The 27,874-nt window shown below is 38.6% G+C and overlaps 1 protein-coding gene across 11 annotated transcripts in view; it reads left to right on the plus strand.

The window, feature by feature from the left end:
• The first annotated feature begins 2,825 nt into the window (after window positions 1-2,825).
• The window catches only part of CACNA2D1 (calcium voltage-gated channel auxiliary subunit alpha2delta 1), a 325,793-nt gene continuing 300,744 nt past the window's right edge, over window positions 2,826-27,874 (plus strand). For 3 of the 11 annotated variants that reach the window (XM_015879203.2, XM_015879027.2, XM_015879121.2), the window contains exon 1: window positions 2,830-3,410. In XM_015879203.2, the coding sequence (XP_015734689.1) occupies window positions 3,316-3,410 (95 nt within the window). In that variant the 5' untranslated portion in view covers window positions 2,830-3,315. Of the gene's footprint in view, window positions 3,411-27,874 lie in introns of all 11 variants that reach the window. The other 8 variants (XR_001558717.2, XM_015879412.2, XM_015878781.2 and 5 more) reach the window with 5 other exon arrangements.

Below are 27,874 nucleotides of genomic sequence, written 5' to 3' on the forward strand. Positions count from 1 at the left end.
CTTGCCTGTAAATCCTGTAAGGCCTGCAGGCTGAACTTGAGTCGTGTCTCACAAATCTGAGCCTTCCCATGAATACCACAGAGGTGATACAGGTGCTGAGCTCTGTGCTCCATCTCTGTCCTCTTCTTGTGCCTCAGTCAGCTTGCTCAGAGCTAACCTGAACATTCCTCGCCCATGTTGCAGCTACACATTTACACCCTTCTTCTTACCTGAGTTTTGGTGTACTCTGGGGAGGCATTCGCCTACACCTATGTGGAGTTCATTGTGAGGTTAGTACCTTGCAGGGAGTCTTGTTATTCAGCAGTAAAGAACACTGTAGGTTTGATGTTTCCAACAGTGCTACAATAAAAACAGCAATATTTGTCTCCAGCTCCCTTTGGGTGCCAATTCGCCCATTCATTGCATTGCTGCATTGCTAGCCACATGTTACTGTTGTTCATAGAATCATAGAGTGGTTTGGATTGGAAGGAACCCCAAGGATCCTCAAGCTCCAACCCCTACCATATGCAGGGCCACCAACTTCCATATCTAATACTAAACCAGGATGCCCAGGGCCCCATCCAACCTGGCCTTGAACATCTCCAGGGATGGGGCATCCACAGCCTCTCTGGGCAGCCTCACCACTCTCTCTGTAAAGAACTTGTTAGAGTTATGAATCACAATACTTACTGCCCTAAGGAGCTCTATAAATGATGGATGCAATATCACTACTGATAAAATAAAATAAAATAAAATAAAATAAAATAAAATAAAATAAAATAAAATAAAATAAAATAAAATAAAATAAAATAAAATAAAATTAAAAAAAAAGGAGTTCTGTGTAACCTTATAGTTTTGTATTTATTATTATATTTTACCGTTCTTTGATTTTTTCTTTGCCTCCTGTATTTTTATATTGAAACAGTATGTCTAAGTGAGAGCACTCTTGCTTACTCTCTCATCTATCCAAACCATTCCCATGTGGTCTGGCACAGCTATTTGCATCCTCTCAGCTCGGACCAATCCGCAAACCCTTTATCCACACCCACTTCAGTGGGAGGAGCACAGTGCACCTCATTGCCAGCCCTGTAACTATGGCTTGGCCAGCAGCGTATGGGCCTACATGGGGAGCAGAGCTGAGAATTGATGTGAGCACTTTTCCTGCTGGACAGAGCTGATCTGAGAGAATGTTGTGTCCTTCAGTTGGGCAAGGTGCCATGTGGGGCATTTCCATTTCTTATTCTGAATGGGTAAGGTTAGAGTGTTAATCCATCACTGAATAGGCTGTAGGTGTTCTAATAGGATAACATAGAAGATCCTAGTAGAGTTCAGGTATGAACTCCTGTTGACCTTGAGGATTCTAGCAAATAGCAGAACCAGCAATTTTGGAGGAATATTCATGTTCAGAAATGAACTGATGCCCTTTATATACTGGCTAATACTAACCTTAAACAGAGTGGGGCCACAAGAGGGAGAAGATGCCTCAAATTACACTCAAAGAAATTGCCATGGCCTCATATGACCTGAACCACGCCACATTTAAGACTCTTTCCCCCATGAATTTTTCCAACCCTTTGCTTGTGAAGTCTCTTCCCTATCTTGGATTTAACCTCAGTGAACCCTATGAAGCAGTACATCTGTCAGAGAAAGTACCCCATATCTGTGGCTCTGTAGTTGCCCACTGCACCTTACAGCAGAGATTGTTGGTGTCCCTGCACCCTGTTAAGACAGCCGAGGTGCTTGGATAAGAAGTTATAGCTGAATCTGAAGTGTTGCTACATGATGTGGCAAAGCAGCAAGGCCTATGGAGACCTGAGGCTGGACTGTAGATACTACTCCAACTACATCAGCTTACAGGCTGCAGCACTGTTTTAGAAATTGCTACTTTAGATTTGCATCCAAACCCTAAATCCTACATACCTACAGGTAGGTGGATAAGTGACGACAACTGGGAGTTCTTCCCACCAGCTCTGAAGTGCCAGTTCCAATCCAGAAACAATGTGGATGAGTGACTGCATGGTTTACAGATTGCAATTGAAATATCGTGCTGGCGTGCAGCCCGGGCAATGCAAACACTCAATTCTCCATTTGTGGATCTCAGCTTTGGTCTTTCTGCCACCTTTAAAAGAGAGATAAATACTTTCCTGTTTTACAGAGGCTGTTGTGAGTTAATACACTCAAGATTATGGTACTCTCTGATACAATGGATGTGAGAATCGCATGAATAGTGCCTGCTCTTTTATTTCCACCTGTTGGACTAATTACCAAAAATGCAGAAAGAAAGAAGGAAAGAACAAAATTTTAGTGAAAAGCTGTTAGTGAACTTTTAATTGCTTTATTAAATTACCTAAGCAATCTTTCTCTGGTTTACTTTGTATAGAGAACATATGACTGCCACAGAGAAGGGCGTATGTGAGCATAAAGGAAGCATAAAAAGCACTCTGAGTTGTCCGAGGGCTCTGCAAACAATACACGCTTTAGAGATGCGACTGAGGAGGACGGAGCCTGGGCACTTGCAGGAACCCCGGGGACCCGCACTGGGTGGTGCTGCTGGGAGCCTCCAGAAAGCCATTTATATACGATTATATGAATGCACCCCAGACTGGGCGAACTGCTGGGCGTGCGGCTGCTGCTCCTCCAGAAAGAGGGAGAGGGATTAAAAGAGGCACGAAGCGCCGTTAAAAATAGCGCGCGGGAGGCTCGGAGGTGCGGCACGCCGCCCGGGGGCCCGGCCCGGCCCGGAGCTCCACGCTCCATGTAAGGAGCGCGGCCGCACAGCGCCCGCCGCCCGCCCCCGCTGCCGGGAGGAAGGCAGCAGCCGGGAGAAAGCCGCCCGCCGCCAACTCTCCCTTCCCTCCTCTCCCTTCAGGAGCCCCCACCCCGCCTCCCTCTCCACCTCCTCTTCCTCCTCCCCTCCTCCCCCGTTGCTACCGCTGCTCCGCAATCGGGGGATAAATCAGGGAAGCGGACACACGCATGGAGTGAGCGGGGATCCGTTACAAAAGTAGCGCTGATGGCGGCGGATCGGATGAAGCTGGAGCTGCTGCCGGAGTAACAGAGAGTGGAGTGCCTCTCTCTCTCGCTTCTCTCTTTCCCCCTCTCCACCCACCGATCTCCATCGTTTCTCCTCCTCCTCCCCACCCTCGGCCGCACTCCCTGCACATCGCTGGGCTGTGCCAGGGGGCGGGCAGGGGCAGCAGAGGAGCCTTTAAAAACCAGAAGCCCCCCCACACCCAGCGCGCACAATAATTGAATTTATTATTATTATCGTCTCGCCGACTTGGGGGAAAAAAAAAAAACAACAAAAAAACGAGGGATCGATCTTCGATCAGGAAGATGGCTGCTGGCTGGCTGCTGGTCTTTAGCCTGACACTTTTCCAGTCTCTGGTGATGAACCACTCCTCGGAGGGCCCGTTCCCTTCGCCCACCACGTAAGTGCCTCCGAGGCAGCGCCGGGAGCGGGGTGGGAGGCAGCGCCGGGCCGGGGGCATTCCTGGCGATGGGGACAGCGGTACCGAGCGCTGCTAAAAGTAACTCTGCGTGGGAAGCGGCGACAAGGGAAAGCAGCAGGGGTTCGGATGGGCAAAGAGTGGAGTAGGGGGGACCGTCACCCGGTGGCAGTCGGACTTCTGGAGGAGAAGGCTCAGCCTCCGACATCGCTAAATATACACAACCCGGCGGCCGAGCCGCGCCGGGAGGAAAGTTTCGAGTTACGAGGAGCCCGCCCCCTCCTCCCACCGGGGTTATTTCGGTCTGGCAGGAGTTTGGGAGCTCTTAAAATAAATAAATAAATAAATAGAATCAGAACTTGAGGGATTTTAGAAACAAATGAACGACGGGGCGATATTGCCGGCCGTTGGGAAGAAGGACGGCGCTGCCCAGAGCTCCGCTCACTCACAACTGGCCGCATGCCAGTGCGCACCGGGAGTGTTTTGACAGCTCCGGGGTTTGTTTTATGTATGTGTTTGTTCGTGTGGTTTCGTGTGTGCGCACGCATGTGCACAAGCCCGGCTTTTGTAGCGAGCTTAAAGCCACACAACTAAGACACTGTTTCCTTCCACGAGCCGGAGAGCCGGCCTTGGAAATAGAGCTTCCCAAAAGCACCTTTGCGAGGGGAAGTGGTACTCGGTGCGAACAGAGCTCGTTTTGGCATGCCTGGGAGGCAGGAATCTTTAAAGCACCGTGCACTTATTAGCATGAAACTGCTGCCCAGAGCCGTGTGGGATCACATAATGAAGGCAGGCAATACAAGGGCAAAAATAATCCAATTCATCATCTTTGAGCTTCAGCTACAGATTAAAATAAGCTCTATGAACTAATGACCGTGTTTTCTTCCTTTAATTTATTTTTTTTCCTCCACTCCTTCTTTGCTTTCCTTATTATTATTATGTTGAAGCACTTACCTTAGTGCCTAATCTGGGCTGAAGCTATCAGTAGGGAACTTTTAAGCGAATGACTCACTTTAATGCATTTTACATAAGAAAAACAGTGCTGATGGGAGTCTTCCCCATTGTTTAACGCTGGGTGGAATTTATTACCCTCGTTCACTCCGTGCAGAAAGATGAGTTTACAGCAATTACCAGCAATGCATTTTCACCAATTAGTACTGCTGGTAGGTTGTTATAATTGGATTCGGTTCTGAGTTTCGGTTCTGCTACACAGGAATACGAAGATAAGTGTAAAATAACCACTTCGGGTCTTCTAAACAGAATATATATAGCCTTTCGTCGAAGGGAAAATTATCTTAAAAAAATAATCTTTTGCTATTTATAAAGACATACCGTATAAAAGTAAGATTTAAAGCCGGGGTTTTAAATCAGTGCTTTCCCTGTGCTTGAGCTCCTGTATCTGTTTCTGTATTGCCAAAGTGTTTCATACACAACCAACCATGCCTGATCTTCTGCACAGGTTTACCTAATTTTGAGAGGGAAATACAGAATCTCGTGAAATAAAAAGACTGTAGAAAAAGAAGATTGTGTAATTTCAGATAGAACTCCAGATCACTTCTAAGCATTACATTAGCTGATATCTATTTAAAATTACTTTTCATATCTGCCTGTGTTTGCTATTTCCCTTCAGAATTTACCTTTACTGCCAGTTGTGATAATAGAAATTGTCAACAGGGAAGCATGTTATATTAATGCAGTTCTAATTATAAACTGTACCTATTATTAAGTAATTATGAATATGGTGTCAGCAGCATTTTCGTATTCTATACAAACTACCTACCATTAGCTTTCTTTTTTCCCCATTATTACTCCACTGAAAAATTTATAGAAACAATGTGTAACACCTGTCCATCCTTCATAGTAATGTTTCTCCTTTTGAAACTAAAGTGCAAGTGAGGCTTGATTAATTTAGGAGACAGCACAAAAGGTTTATAGAGGGAGAGCTGCTTTGCAAAAGTAGTGATGTAACAGGTGAAGGAGAAAACATTTTTCTGAATCTCTTTTAAGACTTCACAGTTAGTGGGCATTTATTTCCTGCTACAGATTACAAATGGGGAAGAACAAAGGGAAGTCACACATAGGAATGCCCTTAAAGCGAAGGATTTTATATTAAGAATATTAAAGATATGAAAGAAGAGAAAATTAAAAAAAAAAAAAAAAAAAAGGCAGGAGAAGAGAATGAAGAAAAGAAGATGTATTAATAATTGAAGAACCAAAGATTAGCTGATAACTGTGTTCTGAGTGATGTGCCCCTTCCCATTATTTTCAGTCTGTTTTTCTTTTAGTTGAAAAGTTATGCTGAGGAAGCAGCATTGCCCAACTGTTGTATGAAAATATGCATATTGAAGGCTGTGTAGTTTGTGATTTCATCAACTCATCACTGTACAATCACTTTCCCTTCAGTCATCTGTTTCTCCTGTATCAGCAAGTATTTTTAATGTGCTTTTACTAAAGCGTTCAAAAGTGTGCATCACCAATGCTGGTGTGGTTCTGTATGTTGTATTTTTAGCAAAAATTACTGAATGATTAAGCAATGCCTGTTTGATAGAATCTCAAGCACTGGATTCATTTTACCCCTCTGACATGGCAAAAAGCTTTTGGTATATTTGCCCAGTGATGTACAGAGAATTTCAAGTGGAAGTGTGTGCTGTATGAAATGGGAGCTTTCATTTCTCGCTGCAAATCTGAGCAGGTGGTGTAAACACATTTGTTGCTTCATCTGTTGGAACATTTCACCGCAAATACTGAATACTTCCTTTAACGAAAAATTTAAGAATAGAAATAATTAGTCTTAGTCTTTAGATCTAAGGCTTACCTGCTGATAATTAATATACATCAGAGATTTTGCTAAAATGTATTATTTTCATTGTATTATGTATCAGGCATCTGTTATATGTTAGCTCTTACTATTAGTATATGCTCTTACTTTTAGCATAGAAACTCCAAATACTTCATTTGTACATGCAGCACTGCAGATATTTTGCACTTACATGAGAACACCATTATATATGGTTCTCATGTCCTTATAGCTATTGTCCCTATTACTAACACTATACACAATGCACTTCCTTCTTTATAAGGTTATTTCTTTGTCATCCATTTCTATACAGGATTTTGTGAAAAATATACTGTCACGTAAATGTAGTTTTGCATGATCCCTGGTAAAGGTGGCATGAGACTCCATTATTGCTCTTTTAACTCTCCTGCACCAGAACAGATAGTTTAAAAACTGGTTTAAAAATGCTGAAATTCCTAAGTAGACTTTTGGAACAGCATGTCTTAGTAGTACTGATATTTCTACTGGTAATGAGTATCAGTTGGTATGGAGATGGACCTACTGCTTCCAGGTAAGACTGGCTATTTTGATAAAAATATAAACAGAGCCAGATATTTTGGTTTTTAAAAAACATGGGACTAAAAGCTTTCAATATCAAAAGTGCTATTTCTGCAATTTCATCAATCTGGATGGAGCTAATTTTATTTTCACTAATTTTTCTCCTCATTCTCTGTTCTTCCATATGTTTCAGTATTTGAATTGAGAATAAATTGAGTAGACAATAAATTATACATTACATTCAAGATAGATTTGCAATTAGATAAATTGATGTAAAACAACTGAAGATAAAAAAAAAATATACAGAGAATTGAATAATATACATACAAATATATATGTGTGTATGTGTGCACGCATGTGTGTGTGTGGGTATATATATATATATGCATATGCAGGCATAAAAACCAAAGTCATTTTTAGGAAAGAAACTCTGTATTCCTATTTCTTATTCACTTGAATCATCCTTAGTGTTTTGATGTCATTAGGACAACTCAGGGAAGTCTGTATGAGTCATAGGAATTAGGACTTGCACAACTGAGGTTTCTTCATGTGAACCTAACCAGTGTAGGTCTTAGTAAAATGTTGCTGGGCTTGGTACATAGTATTGCCTGCTATATAAATCAGTGACTGAATGTAGATGGAAGATATTTACAATATGTCCTTTTCATCTGTTTCTAACAGTGTAGCTGGGGAGTTTGACATCACTTATATAAATACAGTCTCTTTTTCCTTTTTTTAGCTTAAAATCTGTGAAAGAAGCATGCCAAATTTATAGCTGATGTTAATTAGAAAGTGCAACCTCATTAGTAGATAGTTAAATATCAAGCTCCTTCTCATTTGAAATTTCTATTTTACAGTCTATTTAAAAATTGTCATTATTAGGAAAAATCCGTTGGTGTGTACCTTCATTGCACTGCTCTGGAAAGCAAGTCAAAAGATGGTTTTTGGTACGTCAAGGAATTGCAATATCACCTCCTAGTGTTTTTCTAGCGGTACATGTCTGGATGCAGAGAGTTATGCCTGATTTATAAAATCACAGATTTTTAAAAGTACTGCCCCAGCCCATTCTTCTAGTAGAAACATAATTAAAGATCAGTGCAAAACAGCTTGTTGACTGGTGTTGTTTTCTTTTTGTGTTTTTGCACATGTGGTGGCGACAAATGCAAATTATTATTTGAAACCGACATAGTACTTTTCTATTTTACATACTTTATGATGTAAATTGTGAATAGTTATTTTTTATTATTGCTTTTGTTTCCCTCTTAACAATTTACGTTGGGGCTTTGAAGCTTGCAAGTTCTTTAATTTTACTTTTTTTTTTTTTTTTCTTGACAAATGGGGGGATGAAAATTCTGATGATAACATTAAAATAGACACTGAAAGTAAACTATGAAATTTCATTGAAATAAATCAGCATTGTAGAGATTCTTGCCATCTTTCATTTTGCAGTGATGCTATTTTCAGAGCTGCATTGCTCATACCCTGCAAAATGATTTTATCCAAGAATTCAGCTGCTAGAAAGAGAGCTGGGACTTGTCAGCACGTTAGTCTGCAATATATTCATTGTTACATAGAAGGCCCATTGTACATATCTTAACAAATATTTATCTAGCGGAGCATTTTAAATTGATGGAAGCTTGGTCAAATAATTATTGCTGTAATTTTTTTGTTACAAAAAAACAAAACAAACAAAAAAAACCAACAACAACAAAAGAAAAAAAAAACAAAAACAAAAAAAACCCACAACAAAATAGACTGTAGTTGCACAGTGACTGTAGTACACTGTGATTTGACATGCTTATGCCTTTATTCTCTATTCTTCCCTTCCGTGAGAATCCTTTAGCCAAGGCAGTGTTATCTTCCAGACTGATGTTTGACTTTAAACCCTGCCAGATAGGGCTTATGATTCAGGAGCATTTTAGTAGTTTACGAGAAAAATGGCTCATGCTCTTTGTTGTTGAACATAGCAGAAACAGAATTGGGCCCCAGACGGTTTTGTACTTTAAAAAAAAAAAATTAAAAAAAAATATTTATTTATTTATTTATTTATTTATTTATTGCAACAACACAAGAGCTTTTGATCCCTGTCTGCTTGGAATACACATTGTGCCCAGAGTGTTAATAAAAACGGTAGTGGCAAGTGCTGATATGGGCTACAGAAAATGTTGTTCTCAAGTGCCTTGTGAAAACATCTGCCTTAGCAAAAGAAAAGATTTAGCAGAACATAGTACTGGAATAAATTTCTTGGACCATAAATAGAAATTGGCAGAGCCAGATGCCATACTCCATATTCTTGTAAATGTTGAATCAGACTTCTTGGTAGAAAGAAAGCTCAGCGCCCTCGGTGCTAAAGTAAAACATATCTTGCACCTTGAAAATACACAGAAGGTTTTTAAAAAATATCCCAAAATAGTAACTGTTACTTTTCCTACCACTGAGCAATGCCTGTGCTTTGCGTCTTCATTTGCCTGAGCCCATTCCTGCATGGATTTTTCTATTCCTTTCCTGGTGCTGAAGGATGAGTATCAATGAATAATGATTTGCATTTGAAGATACAGCTCTGATTAATATCTCTTGTCTCAGTTATAATAGCCTGATCCTGTTTAACTTTTCTCAGAGCATATCGGTTAATGCTGTGTTCTTTATGATCAGGCCAAGAGCCTCATTTTGCAGCAGTTATGCCACTGCATGCTATAGCAAATTGGCTATTGCCATTACCCAGTGGCATGATTCTTCTTCATTCTGGATTTACAGCAATAAAAAAGAACTGGAACAAAAATTGTTTGGAGAATATTAAGCAGTATAGCGTAAAACACAAAGTGTTTCATGAGTGTTCATGCACTTAATATGCAACACTGACAGTGAAAAGTCTACCACTCTCATGTGAATTTATTGTTCAGTGATGCTCACATGTTGGATATTCTCAGTTTAGATCTAGTCTATGCTGCTGAAATTAAAAAGTGCCATTGATAGTCTTAAAAAGAAAAATCATCCTAAGAGTGATGGTTTTTGGAATACAACTCAGCACTTTTTAATAGCTAAAAATTAATGATGCATGCCTGCAGCCATGCAGATCAGGAGGGATTTGTCTTTTCCATATCCAATGTTTCCCAACTATTTATTGACCTACTCTTCTAACTCAGTTGTTCACACCTTCCTTCCTCCCTGCCTTAATAAATGCTAGCACTCTGTGAGGGAAGTCCTCATCTGTCCCTCCCCATAATGCCTTTCTCTGTGCACCAGCGGCAGAAATGACAAAGACAGGAAGCTGAATCTGCTTTTTATAAAATGTTTTGCTATTTATTTACAAAGAATATAACAAGTTTATGAAAAAGATTGACATTATTTTGCATCAACAAATCAGCAAGCTTTTTGCAGTTAATTACAGCAATTCAAAATCAGACTTTTATTTAAATCTGAGGCAGGCCTGAAATATCCGTAGAATATGAATGTGTAGTTATAATATTGCTGACTATTATAAAAAGTGTTTTATTGGATTTTTCACCCTCTTTTTATATTGCATTCTCAGTCCTCCTTTAGGAGTTTTGAGAAAAGGGCTACAGCCTGACTTTGTAACAGATTTTCCGTATAGCAGTTTAAATGTTTGTTAAGGTTTCTTCTGTTTCTCCAGAGCCATGAATGTGGAATGTAGCAAGAATGGACTTTCTTATTTTTTATTTTTGTATTTTTTAGTAATTGTGCTGTGGATTGTACGGGCTAACAGTCTTTTGCACAGTCTCACAGTCTGGTGCGGGTTGGAAGGGACCTTAGAGATCATCGAGTCCAACCCCTGGGATTTGAGCCTCCTGTGTAGCAGAGCAGCACTTCTACCACTTGTGCCACAGGGGGGATTCGAACCCGGGTCTCCGGTGTTGCAAGCAGCATTCCTACCACTGCGCCACCAGTCATTTGCTTTCTTTATCATGGAAGTATGTATTAGTTCAGGGGTCTTATTTTATTTTTTTTTATTTTTTTTTTCCTTGATATGATTTGTGAAGTAAATAAGAACATGAAGGGGGATTCTGAGTCTGAAATTTATTTTTTGTAGTAATAAAATGGAAAATCATATTATTTTTTTTTATTAGAATGAGAAAAGCTGAACTTGCTTAATCCAAATAATATTGTACCTCAGTTGTTTCCATCTCCTGTTCCTATGTGTGGACCTCTACTAGGCTGATTTGAAGTGTTAAAACCAGCTACGTAGTCCCTAACCTTTGTTGGACTTTGTATCAGATTTTCCTAAGTATGGAATAAATCTTCTTTCAAGTAGTCATTGATATAATGTTATAAAAGATCTCTAGGCAAGGGTCCTAGGCAGGACTAAGGCCTAAATCAAGGTGTGCCATTTATCTCAGTGTCACTTTTAATACCATGCTGCATTTTTCTTTCTGTGTGTTGTAAACAACAGTAAAAAGGAAGTTTTCTCATTCTTGGAATGACGAAAAATTTGACATACATCATAGTGTAGACTCTTGATAAACTTCTTAGATAGAAGAAAAATGAGTCCTGGACTCTGGTATATCATAGGATGGTTTCAGTTGAATGGCATGTTAAAGGCCATCTAGTTCTAATCTCACTGTTGGTACCATCCAACCTGAGTCTGAACACCTCCATGGATGTGGTGTCCACAGCTTCTCTAGTCAACCTGTTCCAGTGCCCAACCACTATCTGAGTAAAGAATTTCCCCGTAACATCAAAGCTAAATCTCTCCTTTTCTGGTTAAAACTATTCCTTCTTGTCTTATCGTTATCTGCCCATGTAAAAAGTTACTCTCCCTCCTGTTTATAAGCTCTATTTATGTACTGGCAGACCACAGTGAAGTCTTCCTGAAGTCGTCTCCAGGCTGAATAAGCCTGACTCCCTCAGACTCTCCTCATAGGAGAGGTGCTTCAGACCTCTGTTCATCTTCATTGCCCTCCTCTGGACCTGTTCCAATGCCTCCATGGGTTTCTTGTGCTGTGGGCCTGAGCAGTTCTCCATAAGGGTCCTCCCAGAGCCAAATATGGTGAAGCGAAATGCCTTGTACCCTTATCTGGAAGAGCTTCTGTTGTTTGTTGGTATTGCAGGAATGAAAAGAATCAAGTAGTGGAGATGACCACATGTATGAATTTCAGAGGTCAAACTGTGCTTTTAGGCATGATTACATCTGTAGATATGACATGAGTGGCAGCCTCCAGAGAACTGTCCTCATTTGGATGTTTCCTTCTCATAAAAATTCCCTCTAATAACCATGATATGGCAGTTTGCAGCAAAACACAATTATACTAGATTAGTTAAGCTCTGTACTATTTTTTTTCCACACTTTTACAACTGAGTAACTTTTGCACACATAGGTTCAGTATCCAATTAAAGTTTTGAAATGTTGCGGTGACAACCTCATCGTTCCATTAAAGCTCAGGTTTGATTTATAATTCTTTGTTGTAAACTAGTTAAAAAATGCTTAATTTCATAAATGGCTGAATGGACCCAAAGGGTATTTATTTTCCCCAGTGTGGATTTCAGTAGCCCACATATTGGGTATGTTATATAGATCCTGAATGCAGCCCTGTATTCACACGCAGTACTCCTTATTTGGGGGGTGCTCTGCCCAGAAAGGTAAGCTGGTGCAGTGTTCTGTGAATTTAATCAAGAACTGCAGTGTCTTCATGTGCTGATGTCAATGTAGATGTTTTTTTTTTTTCAGAATATGGTCGATTTCTTTTAATATACTGTCTTAAGATAAAATGTAACACAGTATATTTTTCTTTAATAATTAGCTAGAGATTTCCCGCAAAGGTTATTGGATGTTTCTGTTTTCTTTTAGTCTGATATGTAGTTGTTATAATTATTTTTGCAGATAGATGCAAATATTATATAAATAACTCCCTCAGATTTTTTTCTTTTTGTTCAGAGACCAGTTGGAATGGAGGGATAAACGAGTGCCTGATGAGATGGAAATTACGTGTGTTATGAAATGGGTTTTGTTGTACCATGATCTTTTGTGGAATTTTTTTTTCTGTGTTTAGGATGAATGCAGCTGTTTGCGTATTTCCTAATGAAGCAAGTATGTCTTGATTTGAGCCTTTTGTTGTAAATCAATTAAGTCATGCCCATTCTACAAAAACAAAAAAACAAAAACAAAAAAAAAAACAAACCAAAAAAACAACAACAACAAAAAAAAGGGAGATGTAATAGTTTCTTTTATTTGATTTTCCTGTGGTGTACATCTTCAGTTGCATGTATCCTGGCTGAGCACTTCATTACTCTGTATCTTTCTCCATTATCTGCCTCTTGTTACCTTCTTTGCAATATTACTTAAGGTTTTGCACCTTCATTTCATGGACTGATTTCTCTCATCAGTAAAACATGAAGCCGAAGCATTTTACCATTTAGTCAAGCAAGGGTTTTATTGTCAAGATTAATTTGTTAGTTAATGACTCCAAAGCCTCCTGTATTTTGTAAGTGTTCTTAAGCAGTGAAGGCTTGTTTATAAAGATATACATACATATATATATTCACATGTGTGTATATATATATATATTCACATGTATATATATATGTGTGTGAAATATATATATACATATACATACATACATACACATACATACATACATACATATATATATATATGTTTTCTGTTGTTCCACCTTGCTTCAGATACTTGAGTGACTAAATCTTTCTTGATTTTCTTTTTTATAGAATCTTTGTAGAAAGGTACCATCATATCTGCTGCTTTTGGTAACTGGAGATCTGGGGAGCTTTAAGAAGTTAATCCCCATGATCAGTACTTCTTCGATGCACACAGATTGTAAAACATAAGCTTACCAGCATTTTTAGAAACTAAGAGGAGTCAGCAAAAATCTGCAGACTGTACAGTAGAAAAAAAGGCAGCATATCTGACTCATGCCAACACTGCCTGTTAGCTGTGCTTCTTTACCACAGTGTGCACGCTGTTGAAATCAGTTGGAGATGTAGATGTCTGGCTTATCTGAAAAGTGGACTATGAATGTTTGACACTTTCTTATTAAAATAAAGGCAATAGGAGGGTACAGCACAAGCCAATGTGACTTGTGATACGCTTATTAACCTGATCTGCTACCCACTTCTCCTGGGGCACTGGCTGTTGCTATTTTTATTTCTTCTGTTTCCATTTCTGAAATGGAAATGATACCCCACTGCCATACTACTTCAACAAGTGCATTGCATATTGCAAGGCGTCCCGCTTTTGTGAGAGGGATGGTCACAGAAGTATGTGATTAGTGCTGCTGGGGGATCTGACATCAACTTATTTCCGTTTATGGTCTAGGAACATGCCTAAGATTGCCATTAATGACAACTAATCACCTGATAATCATCGAGGCAGCTAAGATTTCAAGTAGGAGTTACATAGTTTTCATAGCAATTACTTTGCCTTGCCCAGGAGAAATGTTGATGTTATGGTTGGTTTGATTTTGACTTTTTAATTTAATTTAATTTTAATTATTTATTGTTATTTATTGTTATTTACCAAGCTACTTTTCTTGCCTTGGATTCTTCTGGATTAGAGTTTAATCTATTCTGAAGATATTTTAGATTATACTGGGACAGGAATGCTAATATATGCAGGGACATGTCTTGTGGAGATTTCATTATACAGTACACGTGGGGAAAAGATTTGAGGTAACTGGAAGCAGAATCTGGTCCTTCTAACTGATTAGAAACACATGATGGATTAATTGGTTTGTTGCATATACTCTAAATGTCTTTGGAAATGATGAGGTACCCAATTTCATCCTTCTTTGCACTGGTGTAATTTCAGCAAAATGAGTATTAGTCCTGTATCATTTAAATTCCAGTTGCAGGGATGAATCCACATGAAATAATTTCTGATTAAGCACATACAGGTTTCATCCCCCCAGAATAAGTCATCACTGTCAAGGTCTCATTGTAAAAATTACATAAAATAAAATGTAGTACATGATTGTATTAGGCTATACAAAGGGGAATAGTAAGATATTGCAAGGAAACCATGCGTGATATCGGATGTGGTCATTTGTCTTCCTTTTAAATGATAAGCTCTGGCAGCACTTCATTGTCTGTGCCCCACTGAACAAGTGTCCATGTGAAAAAGAGCTTCATAGCGTGCTGGAAGGCACTGAAAATCCCTCCCCGAAATCAGGAAAAAGCACGTTTTTATAGATGTATGGAGTTGTTAGGAAGAAATACTTTTTAAAATAATTTAGCATCTAGAAATACGAGGGATGGTTTTAAGTGACTTTCACAGCTTACTTTTTTTGTGGTTTTTATTTATTTTTATTTATTATTTTGTTTAGCAGTTAGTTCTAGAGCTCAGCTTTGCAGTTTAGTATGGTAGGAATAAGAGAAGTTATTTTAACCCCTCATTATGCACAACTGAATAATTTTGTTCACCTTTTAGTATGAAATCCTGGTTTTCAGGTCATTCGGTTTAAAATCAGCAAAAAATGTGGAAAACAAAGAAACCACTTTTTTTTCCCCCCCCTTTCTTTTTTTTTTTTTTTTTTTTTTTTTTTTTTTTTTACCTTGTGCACCTCTCTCTATTCTGAAATGTGATGTTAGTACATGATGAGACCATAGGGTGAAATTCTGATGTGATAGCCTCATTCTTATTAGCAGTACTTGGATGGTATCTTTACTGTGTAAGTGTTACTAATCTGGATGCACTTTCTCAAACTGAGACTGGAATTAAAAGCGCCCATCACTTGTTTGGATAGTGAGAAATAAAATTTAATAATAGTCATAACTAATACTGTATTAGATGTCTGGAGTAATGCTTTGACTGCAGATATTTTGCTGCTTATGATTTTGCTTTGCCTAATGCCATTTATTCATCAAATAAGTTATTTCCATGGCCTGAAAGGTAGCTTTGCATGAAAATGCTCAATTATTCTCACAGATATCCATGCTTCAACAAACAAAGATATTATGCACTCAATTATGATGCTTTCAGCTTGGCAAGCACAGGTTAAATATCAGTGATTAAATATTTGGTTCTACATATCTAATTACCTGGGGATCTATTTCTTTCTAGTGAATAGTATTCTGGTCTACAATTGTCCCATTATTCTCCACGGGATAAATCTGTTCATAGAAAAAAAGAGCTAATCAGTCTTTTAAAAAATCTTGGTTAAAAGCACGTTATTAGGTAGTAAAGCTAAATACTTGATAATTAGGAAGCACAAGTTGTTGAAACTGCTGCTTGGCTTTCATTTGTCTTCCTTCCACAGCTCCATTGTGATCCAGTGCTCAGTTACAGCATCAACTGTTGCTTTTGCAGCTGGAAACTTCTTTCACCGAGAGTATGTAGTAGATACATAAGAGCAGAATTATACTTAGAATGTGCTTACATACTAAAACGAAGATGTTTTTCTTTTATTATTTTTATTTATGTTGGTTATCTGACTTTATAGCTCTTACGATTTTGACTTAATAAGAGGAATTTTGAGTGTGTGTCTTTTTTTTTTTTCTCTGTAGCTTATTGGCCAAAATGCACTTCTACATATATTTAACAGGGTAGCTGGATTTCACAGATAATTTTGGTAAAGCTGAAAAAAATGTATCTTGTCTATGGCAATGAAAACCTAGTAATAGCTTCCAGTTCAGGGAAGAGACTACAGAAGCACCCATCTCTGGGAACTGAAAGGGAGGTACTGGCCAAAATCTCTGCTTTAAACCCAAAAGCACAAAGAAACCCATGAACAAAGAGATGTTTCTGAGATGTGTTTGGATGTTCTGTGTTGCTAGAGCATTGTTTCACTGCAGGAAGAGAATAGCTGGTTAGTCCTTTGGTTTTTAAGCTGTATGACTTCAGTGATTGGTACAACCCATCACTAGGTAGGAAATATTTCATAGGTGAGGTTTTTTTTCCTGAAAATTAATGGCAAAAATCAGCAATGTATCACTGAAATGCCCGTGGCACTTAGTTACCTAACGAGGTGGGAAACTCATGCTTCTTGTGTAAGTGTTTAGCTCTACCTTTAATCCTTGGGTTTTTTGGGAGTAGGAACCACGGGCAAATTTAAGAAATTTCACAAGCACCTAAAATTTTATGTTTTGTGTGTACCACATCCAGATGTATACACTGACACTTAGTGATATGTATTTGGGTAGAGTTTAGTCAAGGATTTCCTAATGGCCAAACAAACATCCTGCAAACTGGAGTTCTGCAGACTGATTAATTACAAGATTGTTTAAAATAAAGCAGCTTGTATTTCTAACAGTGAAGTATCCCTCCAGTCCCCATGAAGTGATAAAACAAGCTTGTTTTCTTTTGAATTTGCTGTACTGTGTCTTTTAGGCTATAGACTTCAAGTAAATATATGATAGGCAAATATAGTCTGTAGGAGGCATACAGTTTTGTTTGTTGCTGTGGAATGGAGTTTTTAATTCAAGAGCAATTTAGATTCCCGTCTGTGATTTCTTACTGTGTGATTTGACTTGGACACACATTCTCCATGTGACATTTCTTTCACCTGGGAAAATTGGATAATGAAAAAATGAAGGCTTTCTTGGCTGATAATACTGTCTATTTTCAGAATTGAGCAATTACAGAATCTTTCTAGCACTCAGTGTCAATCTAAACAAAATCAATGCTGAAATAAGTGCTATTTAAGTGAAGTATTGTTATATTACAATGTTTGTGTAGCTCTCTGAGAGTCCGAAATGATGCTGAAATGATGCAGCAAAAAATTTCTCTAGGGCTTTAAAACACCGCTGTTTAATGACCGCCTGATTTTTATTTCAGTTTAAGTCATTCACAACTGCATGCATGGTTCCAGGCAAATTGAATGCCTTATCATTGCCACACTTTCTTATCCGGGTTCTCTTTCATATCTGAGTTCTTCAAAGGACATAGAAAGTTCTTTGGACAGTGTAATACATGTATAGGCACTTATTTTTGTTATTATAAGTCAGATAAGAAGAAAGATCTGAATTTAAGGTGATGTTAGAATTATGAAAAGGTGAGTGACTGTTTAGGCTGTCAGCTGCCTTGCAAGCTTCAACCCATAAATAAAGATTATGGAAGTTGAGATTAAATATTCAAAATGTATTGATATCACAGCTAGGTGGCTTGTGGATTCATTCTCAAAAACTTTTTCTAGTGCTTCTAAACCACTGAACTTCTGACTTTATACTGAAGAGAAACCTGAAGACAGGTCTAAACTAAAGAGAAGAATCACATTCCTGTATTGCATAGGAGACAGAAGTATTTTTCATTGCTTAACTGTTTTCTCTTCATCTGTTATTTTTGTTTAAAAAAGGAGGTATAAATAAGGAAGTGCATCAAGATATAGGTCTCAGTAAAACATTGTTACAGTAGTCTGAATTTCATATTTTTGTAACAAGTGCTTTTATTTCATCTGAAGGAATTATTGCTAATGGCTCTGAGATAAAATATATTTTCTCACTGATTTTTGAGGACTCTTTTCAGCAGATCTGTGTATAATTTTAATATTTACCACATATATGACAACTTTGCTGCCAACCTACCCCAGTGAAAAACATTGTGACTGTGACTTACATTCACTTTTGTCTAATGACACATCTTTTAGTAAAATAAATTTTGATCTGCTTCATTAGCATGATGTGGGACAAAATAATGATCAACTAGCATGGAAATAATCTGTTATCTCTGTTTGTTTGTTTGTTTGTTTGTTTGTTTTGTTTTTTTTTGTTTGTGCGCTTGTGTGCATGTGTGGTAGTAGAGTATTTAAAAAGCCTTACAAATTACATACAGGATGGAGCATACTGCAAGATTTAGCTCTTCTCTCTTATGCATTTCTGAATGTAGTTTAGCAGAGTTTATCATACACAGTGCAATTTAACATGCTAAGTTTAATTATTCACTCTCTTGGACCAGATAAATTTTCTTCTATACAGTCTTGAAACAGCAGCAGCAATGCATGCACCATGTATGCATGTCCCTGCTTTTATTAGCATAGTACTTAAAAGCTCCAGTCAAGGAACAATGCCCATACTATTATGAATACTGTATTTGCCTCATAGGCTTATGAGACAAAGATCCGTGGACAGGAAGTCTGGCATAGAAACAGCATCCCTAGGAATAATAAAGCAGTATAGTTCATGTCTCCTGAAGGTTTATTCTGCTTATTGATAATACCTGTAGGGGAGTAAATAATGGCTGGCAGGAGTTATATTACGAATACTAATTTGCATGTCAAATCATTTCCTATAATTTTTCTTCTATGTATTCATCATTATTATAACACAGATCAGGCAGGGCTGTAATGCAGGCAGATATTAAATAACTATATGGTTTAGTTTTCAACAGACAGGTATAACATCTACAGTAGATGACATAATTACTGATAGATATGACAGAATGTTAGCTAGCCCCATACATAGTACAAGGAAGGCTATTAAGTTTTTGTAAAAATATGTTATCATGCTTTAGGATTTCTTACAACTTGATGACTCTTTCTTAATAGACTTGAGCAGTGGGCCCAGGAGAACCTCATGAGGTTCAACAAATTCAAGTGTAAGTTTTTGCATCTGACTTTTGGCGACCCCCACTATCAATACAAGCTTGGCAATGCAAGGGTGAAGCACAACCCTGCCATAAAGGACTTATGGGTACTGGTAGGGGACAAGTGATCATAAGCCAGCAATGTGCCCTCACAGCTCAGAAAGCCAGCTATATCCTGGATCAAAAGAAAAAAAATCCAGCAGGGTGAGGGAGGCTATCCTGCCCTTCTGTGCTGGTGAGGCCTCACCTGGCATACTGCATCCATATATGGAGTCCTCAGCAGAGAAGAGATGTGGACCAGTTGGAGTGTGTTCAGAGGAGAGTCAGAAAAATGATTCAAGGGATGGAACACCTCTCTTATGAGGACAGGCTGAGAGAGCTGGGGCTCTTTAGACTGGAGAAGAGAAGGCTGTGAGGTGATCTGAGAGCAGACTTTCAGTATCTAAAGGGGAGCTACAGGAAAGAAAGGTACAGATTTGGACTGGATATGAGATAAAAGTTTTTTATATTGAGGATGATGAGACAGGTTGCTCAGAGAGGTGGTGGTGCCCCATCCCTGAAGACATCTGAGGTCAGGTTGGATGGGACCCTAAGTAACCTGATCTAGCTGTGATGTCCCGGTTCACAGCAGGGAGTTGGATGAGGCATCCTTCACAGATCCCTTCCAACTCAAACTATTCTATCGTTTTGTGGATTTTCTTACCAAATATGTTTGGCATGTGAACATCTCTGGAAACACCAGTTGTGCTACAGATAGTTAACAAATGATTTGTAGGGCTGTGTGTGACTAACATATTATAGGAGTTAGATGCCTTAATTTATTATGTTACATTCTGTTTTCAAACCATGGTTGGCTGAAGAGACTAAAATATCTTCTTCCAAGCTTCAGTGAATTTTTAGCAGCTGTTCAGACTGACGTGCTTTGTATGAGTACGTTGGTGTTGCATTGTTTTTGGTAGGAGTAGCATGTGATGTATTATAACTGTTTTCTGTGTGCTGGCATTGCTATTGATACTTTAAAGCAGTGTTCCATTCTCTCTTTACAATGTATGGTGATATCTAGTAAGATATTCTGCAACTGCTGAATTAAGATTTATTAAATATTAATCTATGTGACACACAAAGAAAATTAAAAAATAAAATAATAAAAAAACCAAACAAACACCTAACATTTCAAAAATTCACACAATGCTTTAAACATAAATTTATAGAATCAAGCTGCTAATAACTGTATAATGCTAGGAATATCACATTTACATTTTGCCATAGCTGACCAGGCTGGACTAGGCTTACTTTCTGAGAGAGTAATAGTTACTGAAACTTAATTTAAATTTGGTCCAAAATAGTTCTATTTGTTAAACACTGAAGAATATTTGCAGAATATTAAATATTTTAATATTTTATTTTTATTAAATATATATATATATATATATTTATTACATAATATATTTATATAAAATATTTATTTTTATTAAATATTTTAATATTAAGAATATTAAAAAAAAATTGCAGGAAATCTGCTGGTGAATCAGATACTGGCAAAAAGGTTACTGTGATAGGAGTCAGGGAAGGTGGAGTTTCAGGTTTCTTTGTTTAGGAATTGCTGTACAGCATTTTGAAAGGGATGTGGGTAAATTTAAATAGTATCATTCTCCCTACTTCCCCAGTGATGCTTTATCCTTAATCTGCATACAGCCAAATATTTCTGATCAAAGATTGTAAAGGAGTAAACAAAGGAGATGGGAGGAAGGCAGTGCCCATATGTTGGAAGAAAGCTACTGTTACACTCAGATATTGTTCCTTTTGGAATTATTCTTTTGTTTAAAGCTAGGAAAAGGATCTGAAGCCTTTACAGTAGGATTGTTTTTCTAGGTGGTTGTATAGTGCTATTTAAAGAAAATGACATGATATAATAATATTTATATACTGATATATGAAACATGAATATAGGAAAAAGTGCTGTCAGATTGACAACCTGTGAGCTTTTGATTGGTAGGTGTCAGTGACCAGTGGCACAGCTTAACACAGGCTCAAGAATTTGCTGGAGTTCATTTTGGAGCAAAAAAACCACTGAAAGGCTTCATGCCTTCTGCTGGGCAGCAGTGGGGAGATAGATCCACCTGCGGAGCCTAGGTTTGACACAGTTGGATGGCATCCAGCTTGGAGCATGGTTGTGGCTGCCCATGGGAAGCTAGGATCACTGATAACTAATGAGGTCTGCAGTGGGCTTGGAGTGCTTGCTGACAGCATGTCATAGAACAGTGGGGTAATATAAATAATAAGATTTTACTCTGTTTTCTTTATTGCTCTTGTTGCTTTTATTTTTAGCTCTCTGCTACAGGAGATTGGTCTCTGGATTGCTTGCTCTATTGCACACACTTTCCTTCTCACTGGCTGTCTCTCTGTCTCTTGACAGGTGTAAGGAGGATCCTAAATATAGCAGCCACCCGTCAGTTGGCTTCAGCAATCAGCAAGCACTGATTTAGCAGTTCTCTTAACCGGCTCAGCTCCAGAAGGGTGTTTCTTTTAAAGGTCTATAAACTAACTCAGTTGTGAGCTTTCTTTAAGATTAACCAGATTATCCTAAAGTATGAAAAATACCATAAACAGTCAGGTCTTGGAAATGATAGTTGCCAGGAATGGCTCTTGTGATGGAAAAGAAAGGAAAATCTCCCAGATTTGAACAGTTTAGTTAATGGGACAGTATCTTACTGGGGTAAACAGTGACAGTAGGCACAGGCTCTATTTTTTAGATGAAGGAACACAATTTCAAACATAAAAAGTATGTACATATTTGAGTTAATTTTTCTTCAGACAAAAAGATTTAACTCAGACATATTGATTAACTGGGGAATACTCATGGAATGTAGGTGTTAGGTGAGAAATGTACCTGCCCTGATATTGAATGTTTGTAGAGCTTCATAAAATTATTTTTAAAGCAGAGTAGTATTTTTCACAGTGTACATTTAATTATAGTTCTGCTGAGGTCAGCACAGTACTGATTCTTGAAAATTAATTGTCCAAATGTGTTACAATTGCAAACAGTACAAATCAGAATATATGAAAAAAGAACTGTATCACTACATTAAAGGCAAGTTACAAATTTGGTGTTTGTTAGTCTGTATACAGCAGTCTCTGACTCTTTGTTGTCCTCCACTGTTGTTTATATTCACAGATAATTTTTTACTCTACAAAAATAGAAAGCGGTGAAAATATTCAACATGTAACAATGACAAGTAAGTTGCACGTAATGAAGAACCTCTTTGATACTGGTTTGGTTTGATTTCTGTTTAAGGACTGCAACACACCTCTAGGGTGTGGTGTTAAGCACAGAAACACAGGGAACTGAAGGCAGTGCCTTTGCATAGGTTTATTGTGATTATGTAAGGGCTTTTTTTTTTTTTTTTGTAAGTTTTTTTCTTATACTCAGCAATAAGAAACTACCTGCACTCCTAATTCCTTTTTAGCGTCTTTTCTTTTAACATTAACGTAACTTATTGCAGAAAAAAAATTCACTGCAGGCAGGCAATGTGCAGGATTGAATGGGACACACAAAATGGTGATGGGGGGCTCAGCTGGGCCAGGGACATGGGTCAAAGCACCAGACTTGTGGAGCACTGCAGCCCAGAGTGGGGGAATGCAGCTGACATTGCTGAGATGGTGGCTGTGCTTGGGGCTGAGGTAGTGCTAAGGTGTGCATTGATTTCATGGTGACAGCAGAACACACTCCATTTCTTGGATTTTATGTGGGGTTTTTTTGTTTGTTTGTTTTTGTTTATTTTTGTTGTTGCTTCTGCTTTTTTTTTTTCTTTTTTTTTTTTTTTTTTTTTTTATTTAGGAGAATGCACTATTTGCTTTTTGCTGTGTGTTAAATTGCTCTGTGAAATGCTGTGTTCATTCTCAGACTCTTAATGGAAGCCATAAATGTGCTATGGAGGAGTTGAACTCAAAGCTATCATTCTATCTGGGAACATTGCCCTTGGCTTTGGTCAGACCACTGAGTGCCCTTTGATCCAGGATGCTGGCGTTCCACATCCAGATGTGATCTGGCACAGCCTCAGGTTTCCTGACCCCAGGGAACATAAAAATTGATCTGAAGCAGTAAACGTAACCAAAAAACAAAGTTCTCTCCATCCTAGCTGAAGTGATTTGGAACTGTGGTGTAATCTGTTTTATCTGTTGATGGCCTTATGTTGTGCTGCTGGTTGAATATTAGGAAAAAATTCCTTTGAAAGTGTGGTGAGGTGTTGGAACAGGCTGCCCAGGGAATGGTGGAGTCAACATCCCTAGAGGTGTTTGAGATGGAGATGTGGCACTTAGGGGCGTAGATCAGTGGGTATGGTGGGGATGGGTCAATAATTGAATTTGATGATCTTAAAGGTCTACTCCAACCTTAACAATTCTGTGATTACATGAAAACTTGTCTTTTACATAATACAAAAAAATTATTCTCTCAAGATGTACTGATAGTCCCAGGCAAACCAAGTTTTGAAAGGGCTGGATGATTTTTAAAAGCTTCTCTTTACTCTCACTTAATAGTATTATTTTTACTAGAATTTGTGCTTAAACAATTTGGAGATCTAGGGGACATCAAGTGTTTTGTTTGTTTGAGTGAAAGTGATACATGTCCTTGTATTTGAATCCAAGCCAGTGCTTTTAAAGGTGAACAGAATCCTCTTATGTGGCATTGTTCCAGTACTCTTAGTGCAGTGATGTTTGATGTTTGTTTCCTATGAAATAGGATTGTCCATGGTAAGAATTACATGGAGGAGGCCAAATTCATTGCTGTTCAAGTAAAAGGTTCAGAAAGCAGATAGACAGAATGGTGGTTTTATGAGGCAAGGAGGAGCTGTGACCCTCATGTCTGAGTGAAAACCAAGGCTGTGACAGTTACAGAGACATCTTTTCTGTTAGTTCTGGCTTAAGATTCACCTGTTCTCAGAACTCGTAGGTCAGACATATGCCTCCCATTTTTTCTTTACTTCTAGGGAGAAAGTAATAATAATTTAAAAAAAAAAAAAAAAAAAAAAAAGGTATGCATTTCTAAATGCTTTTCTGTATGTGGAAGATGAAATATAAAATAGGAATTAAGACCATTATTCTTTAATGAAAAAACCTACCCCATATTTCTTCTGATATGTGCCTTTGTTCTTTCTACAGCTATTGCAATTGTATGATAGTCTCCATGAAAGCATTGTCCATTCCAGGCTGACACCCAGGTACTGGCCTCTGCAGGCAAAACTTTTCAGGAAACACCACCTTGCCAGTTTTGCAGGGAAAACCTTATCAGAAATGCAACTGTCAGTCACACCTGATACCTGTGTGCTACTATCATCTGGAAACCGGTGTGTGTAGTGTCTTAGACTGTAGGTGCTGTTAGACAGTTAGGTATAGACAGAGATGCAGAACACACAGTACATGAGTTTGAACTTTATGGGCTCTGTTGCTGTGGGTGAAAGGGAACTGAGAACCCTATATGTAGTTGTTCTTTGTCCTGAAGCCATGCACCTTAAACCATCCCTCTGTATAATCCTGCTTGCAAATCTTGTAAATCTTCCCTGACCACAGGTCTTGTTCAGGAATTAATCCCTGGGTGACTGGAGCACTGGAGTGGCAAATCCTCAAGTAGCACAATCCTCTTAAGGGAAAAGTATACATGCAGAGCTGTGTCTCTGCAGAGTGCTTAAGGGGCATTTACTGAGAGCTTCCCAGCAACTCACCTGTGGCTTGTGCAAACACAGATTCTTTGTATACATGCCTTATGTTGGTCTCTAAGAAACTAGAGAACGGGGATAGTAGGAGTTAAAGTGGTGCTTCCTGGGAGAGTGTTACCACCTGGCATTGCATCCTGAGGGTGCTTTTTGCAATTACTCTTCATAAACAGAGTTTGATAAGATGTTATGAATCACTCAACCTAATTTTGGGTTGTTTTCTTTAATTGAAGGATCCAATCTAGATTTCTGGAATTGCTAAGAATTTAATGATAAAAAAATAAAATAATACTGTATTTTTACTACTTACGTATATATTTCACACAGTTAAGTTTGTTTCTTAGCAATAGTCAGTGCTTCTTATCTATGATAAGAATCATAGAATGGCCTGGAATATGGAAGGGACCTCAAGGATAATCAAGCTCCTACCACCCTGCCACAGGCAGGGCTACCAACCTACACATTTAATATTAGATGAGGCTGCCCTGGGCCCCATCCAACCTGGACCTGGACACCTCCAGGGATGGGGCATCCACAATGCACTGCTGGCTCACGTTAAGTTTTTCATCCGCCAGGACCCCCAGGACCTTTTCTCTGCAGGGCTACTCTCAAGGACTGCTCCTTCCAGTCTGTATATGTGCCTGGGATTCCTCTGGCCCAAGTGCAAAACCTTGCACTTTGCTGTGTTGAACCTCATTAGATTCATCTGGGCCCACCTTTCAAGTCTGTTGAGGTCCATCTGAATGGCATCCTGTCCTTCCACTTTGCCAACTACACCACTTATCTTGGTGCCATCTTTGTGGTAGATCTGCTACACCTGTACGTGAGAGAAAAGAGGTTCTTCTTTTCCTAGTTTCAGTGAAAGCGCCAAAGAGGAGCTCTTTTGGAGAAGCATTGGTATAGTGTAGCTTGGAGCAACATGCCAAAACACTGTACTTTGTATATCCTCATGACATTTTTATTGGTTTTCATCAGGGGATGTTTAATTCTTGTCAGAGCTAAAATACACATCAAAGAAGAGCGGAATAGGCAGGACTTGCGCTAACATTTTCAGCCATTTCCGTCAAAGCTTCCTGGCACTGACAAATGTGTTACTTTTATGGCCCCCTGGTGCAATTCTTGAGTCGTTCAAGACCACATTGTGAGTTAGAGAGGTGATGAAGTGGTATTGCTGGTGAGCAATGATAGTACAGCTGTGAGGGGCCTACAGCACTTTTGACAGGCATGTGGCTACATTTGAAGAATGGCCAGAGGCTTTTCTAAGCACTTCCTGGAGGATGTCACTACCTGCCTCTTCCTCTCAACTTTTTTAATGTGGTCTGACACCTCCTGAAGATGTGTACCTCCACCCGATCAGATCATGATTCCTGCACAGCAGGCAGTTTCAGCACTCCTTGCTCCTCACAAGCAACAGGCAGAGGCCTGAGGAGGGGTGAGCCTTGGCTGTACCCACTGTATTTTCAGTACAACTTAGATGACAGACAGAATTAATTCCTGAGCTAGTATGCGACGTGCAGCATTGGATTTCTGAGCTGCAGCCCTCTCCATGCTCTGACATTGGGCATCATGAAAAGAAAGCTGACACTCTCAGTTGTGTTGTCAGAACATATTTTTGCTTTCTGTTTTTGAGGAAAGGGTAATGGCAACAGCCCAAGTCTGTAGAGCTCCAAAAATCTTGCACTTCTTCTGGAGCCTGTTACTGTCAGTGGCTTTCTTTGAGTCTTGTCCTGTCTGCAATGAGTTATCAACTACTGCCACGCAGGGATGCTGAAATTGAAATCTCTGTGCTTTATGACCTGGAATTGAGCAGTAGGCACCATGAAAATGTATTTCATAGTCTACTATCTGTTGGTGACTTATTTTTACCCTTCCCTCTCCACCACTTATTTCTATACAATACAGGTTTTCCTTGATTTTTATTGAGAAAAATCAGCCACCCTAGCAGGAACGGAGAATCAAGTGACACAGATCATAGAGATTCCCATGAAGGTTGTCACATTGACTCTGAAACCTCTCCTTGTCTTTCAGCAATGGGAAACACAAAGCACCTTTTCTCCACAAAAAATGAGAAGCAAGGAGCAGCACTTGGCTCCATTTACACTGGTAGAAAGCTAATGGTTAAACTAGTGTTCTATTTTCCAGGTCTGGAACTCACAACTTGTCATCTTCACCATGCATGTTGTGTGGTCCAAGCAATTCTTCTTGGACTGTGCTACTGAAATCCAGTCAGGGGCATGTGGGGTCTGATTTTAATAAAATGTAGTGAATATAATGGTCTTAGTGACAAACTAATATAATGACAACTCATCTGAAACTCTTGCAATTTGAACCTGAATACAGCAATTAAGTTACATATAACAACATTTATTTGAGAGTGACATCCTGTGCGCCCCACAGAAATAAATTAAAAACTGGCAGGAATTTTGTTTGTCTAAAATTCCACCTCAGGCTTAGTAGCTTTGTAGCCTAATTGAAAATTAACAGTTAGATCCCACTGCGCACTGCTGGTAGTTGTGCAAATAGCTGAATTCAAGAAACTTTTTATATGAATGTGCTGTTAAGATGTATTTTCTTATGAGATTATCATATTGCTTGAGTGCCCGAGTCATGATGGCAACTGGATTTTTGTTGTGTTTGATTTACATGCATTTTCTTTTTCTAAATTTATAATTATTTTATACTAAGAGAACCTTTATGGCACAAATTTAAATTGTCAACTTTAAGAATTATAATAATTATAATAATTTAAGAATTCTAAAGATTACAGATGAACACATGAAAGTTGATTGTCTCAAAAGATTGTACAGAAAAATATATATATATACAATAGGAAAAGGAGAGGAAGTGAGGAAGGGGAACAGCACATGGTCACAGCAGTGGAGGAATACAAAAAGATTCCAATTCTGTACTCAGAAAA

This window comes from Coturnix japonica, chromosome 1 (genome assembly GCF_001577835.2).
Source record: "Coturnix japonica isolate 7356 chromosome 1, Coturnix japonica 2.1, whole genome shotgun sequence".
NCBI lineage: Eukaryota > Metazoa > Chordata > Aves > Galliformes > Phasianidae > Coturnix > Coturnix japonica.